This window comes from Otolemur garnettii, unplaced genomic scaffold (genome assembly GCF_000181295.1).
Source record: "Otolemur garnettii isolate 467f Iridium unplaced genomic scaffold, OtoGar3 scaffold00026, whole genome shotgun sequence".
In the NCBI taxonomy this organism is placed as follows: domain Eukaryota; kingdom Metazoa; phylum Chordata; class Mammalia; order Primates; family Galagidae; genus Otolemur; species Otolemur garnettii.
This window is the reverse complement of record NW_003852421.1, coordinates 9,871,449-9,874,991: the sequence shown is the minus strand read 5'-3', so window position 1 is coordinate 9,874,991 and position 3,543 is coordinate 9,871,449. Positions and strand designations below refer to the sequence as shown.

Below are 3,543 nucleotides of genomic sequence, written 5' to 3'. Positions count from 1 at the left end.
ACCCGGAGCGGGTTGGACTGGGGGGAACAAGGGGACCGAGGGCACAAACTCCTCTCCGCACAGGGAGACCGGACCACCGGCTCGGCGCTTCCTTACTTCCGGTTCTCTGTGCCAAGGATTTTGATGGGGGGGGGGGAGCGAAGTTTCTACGCCCGCTCGCCTCACAGTGACGTCACGTCCGGCGGCTCCGGCGGCGGCGGCCGTGGGGTTGTGTATCTCGGGCCGGCGGGGCGCGCGCTGCTGTCCCGCGGCTTCTCTCCCCTCTGGAGGAGCCGTCCTCGCGCGCTGGACCCCTGGCCCTGGCGGCCCCCACGGTCCCTGCCTGCCAGCCAGTCGGTCAGCGCACCGGGCCCGGTTTTCTCTGCCTCCCCCGGACCGCTTAGTCTCGACCCGGGTGTTTCCACTACTAGAGGTGAAGCAAACACAATAAAGAGAAGGGGACCTGGGGCCTTGGACCAGGACGTTTTTACTTTCCCCAAGTGGACGTTCACGGGCAGGAGATAGTATTTATAATTATTTCCTGCAGGAAGACGCCTTTGTCATAATGGCACAGTCTAAGAATGAGTGTCTTTAGGCAACAAGGACCTTATCTCTGCAATTGTTTGGATGCTTTTGAAGAGATTCCCAAACTATTTTGCGTTTTAATGCTTAAAAAAATTTTTTTAAACATCTGGTCCTGAAAGGTCAGCGCCCTTAATTCTTTTTCTGAAAAAAAATCCTAATCTTTCCTGCAACTGTTCGGTTGCAGAGAGTGTCTTTTCAGGAAGGAAGAGAAACCCTTCCCTGGTCATTGGGGAAATCTTAGGTTTTTTTAATACCTAAGATTTACTCTGTTTTGCACTGACGCTAAGCATTTGATGAGGCAGTGCAGTACTTTTGGGGAAATGGATTACGTTTTTTTCTGTTCTTGAAATGCCAACCTAATCCCATCTTTTCTTGATGATTTCCCATCAGAGGTATGAAGGTTATTGTGAGAGGATCTCAGACCACTTTGAATTCTGATGCCAAATTTAAAATCGTTTTTCTGTTTTCAACTCTATGTTGTCCCTGTCAACTGGCTATATTCCTTACCCTCCCCTGGTTATAATTGAATACCATTTTTTGTGTTGTGGGTTTTGAATTTTGACAACTACATTTGACATAATTGGGCTTAAAATCAAAGAAAACATTTAGGGACTTAACGGCTTTTTACTTATATATAGCTTAACTTTTCATTTTACAAAAAGCCACTTTTAGGAAACACAGAAGAAAAGCAAAAAAAAAAAAAGTATCTGGAATCTTACCTAAAGATAATCATCACTACTAACCTTTTGGAATATAGTTTTAATTTTTAAATGGAAAATATTTGTAAAAACAAAAATAGACTCAAAATGTATACTGTTTAGTAACCCCTTTTGTATGACATTTTTGCATTGCTTCACACGTCTTTCTTTTTTTTTTTCTTTGCACCTTCACAATGACTACAGAATATTTCATTGTGCCAGGCACCCTCATAAGAAAAGTAGAAACCCTAATTTATTAATCTTAGGCCATCAGTTTGAACCACTCAGAGGACTTAGGACTTACACGATGGTTTTTGACCAAGATGCACAAGTGAAGGTGTTCTAGAATTGTGTAAAAGGAGAGATTGAGTCCCATAAGGGCAGAGTTTCAGGAATATCAGATTTATTGAAAAAGTGCAGAAAATCACTGAAAATGTTTCTAATTCTTTATTCTTTGTTTCTAGGTTCACTTTCCACCCTCCCTCTCTCTCTCTTCCCTCCAAGAATGAAACATGACTGAGGACTCTCAGAGAAACTTTCGTTCAGTATATTATGAGAAAGTGGGATTTCGTGGAGTTGAAGAAAAGAAATCATTAGAAATTCTCCTGAAAGATGATCGCCTGGGTGAGTTTTATAAGTAAAGTTAACATCATTGCTCCTTAGTCATTTTGGATGTTTGGAGTAAATATTACCTTAATAGACATCCAGAGTTATTTGTTACTTGCCATATTTTTTAGGGATATGATGACAGCAGAGTTAAATTTATATTTCATTAAGAGTCATAAGTTTTTGAAAAGCCTGTTAGGACATCAGTAATATTTTTTCTATTACTAAACCCATATATTTTTTTCTCTGTTTCCAGGTGTGTCTTGTAGCTTCTGAGTAAACTTGCAGTAACTCTGGTCATACTTTTCTTTATGGAAGTACTAAGACTGCATTGTATATTGATATTTTCGTTTATTTTAAGCTTATTTAAGTTTATTTTAAGGAATAGTAACATCTGTTGTTGACCAAAGTTAAATAAACTAAACCATAGTTTAAAATACTTTATTTGCGTAGAGTTCTTGTAGAGTTTCAAGAATATTTCCCACCTGATCTTTGATCCTCACTAAATAGTCTATGCTTTAGTATGTCTGATAGGTCTGGTGTTCTCCTTTGATAAGCAGAAGAATTGATGGCCAGGGAGTTAAGTGTAATTTATTGGAAAATGTGGGGATTTGAGGGCTGACTGTGCCACTTCCTGGTTATTTTTACTTGATTAAGTCACTTAACTACTTTGAGGTTCAGTTTCTGCATCTTTTGAACAATAACTCCCTGATAGGCTTGCAATGTGAATTAAATGAAATAAATTAGTAACTACTGTCAATGTTATAAGGGAATGTAGTAATATGCATAATCCGTAGTCTATGCTGTAAAATGTTAACTGTTTTAAAATAACTTAGATGGTAATAGACCTGGGCTAGAAATCATATTAATATTGTCTTTCCTAAGTTTGCTGACCATAAGGTAGACTTCCTCTGAAGAAATTTGTTTATATTTACAGCTTTTAAAAATGAAATGCACTTTTATGTACTTCAATCAGCATGAAAAGCTTCTAATTGTTTTTTTCTTTCTCTAGATACTGAGAAACTTTGTACCTTTAGTCAGAGGTTCCCTCTCCCGTCCATGTACCGTGCATTGGTATGGAAGGTGCTTTTAGGTAGGAGATCCAAAAGTTCAAAGATTTATCTTCAAAAATATTGAATAAAGGGGATGGGCGTGATGGCTCATGCCTGTAATCCTAGCAGTCTGGGAAGCCGAGATGGGAGGATTGCCTGAGCTCAGAAGCTGGAGACTAGCCTGAGCCAGAGCGAGACCCTATCGCTAAAAATAGCCTGGCATTATGGCAGGCATCTGTAGTTCCAACTACGTGGGAGGGTGAGGCAAGAGGATCGCTTGAGCCTAAGAGTTCGAGGTTGCTGTGAGCTATGATGACATGGCAAAATGAGATTCTGTCTCCAAAAAAAAAAAAAAAATGGAATAAGGGGATCATTTGTCATCTTATTAGTCAGAAAAAAAGAGGATTTATTTAGGCCCTTTACTGAATATTGGGTCTTCTTTATGTTTTGAGCAGACTTAATTTCTGCTCACTATAAAATTCTTTAAGAAGGTGACTTCATTAGCAGTTTATTAAGCATTAACTCTAGGAGTGCTAGTATATTTATGATAGAGGAGAAAATAACATTACTCAAGATGTGGGAAGAGCATTGGATTGGCAGATGTGGGAAGAGCATTGGATTGG

General features: G+C 39.6%; 1 protein-coding gene across 1 annotated transcript in view; it reads left to right on the top strand.

The window, feature by feature from the left end:
- The first annotated feature begins 234 nt into the window (after positions 1–234).
- The window catches only part of TBC1D7 (TBC1 domain family member 7), a 24,726-nt gene continuing 21,417 nt past the window's right edge, over positions 235–3,543 (top strand). The window contains exons 1-3 of the mRNA XM_003788311.3: positions 235–412; positions 1,727–1,886; positions 2,881–2,961. Coding sequence (XP_003788359.1) covers positions 1,775–1,886; positions 2,881–2,961 — 193 coding nt within the window. The 5' untranslated portion in view covers positions 235–412; positions 1,727–1,774. The remainder of the gene's footprint in view (positions 413–1,726; positions 1,887–2,880; positions 2,962–3,543) is intronic.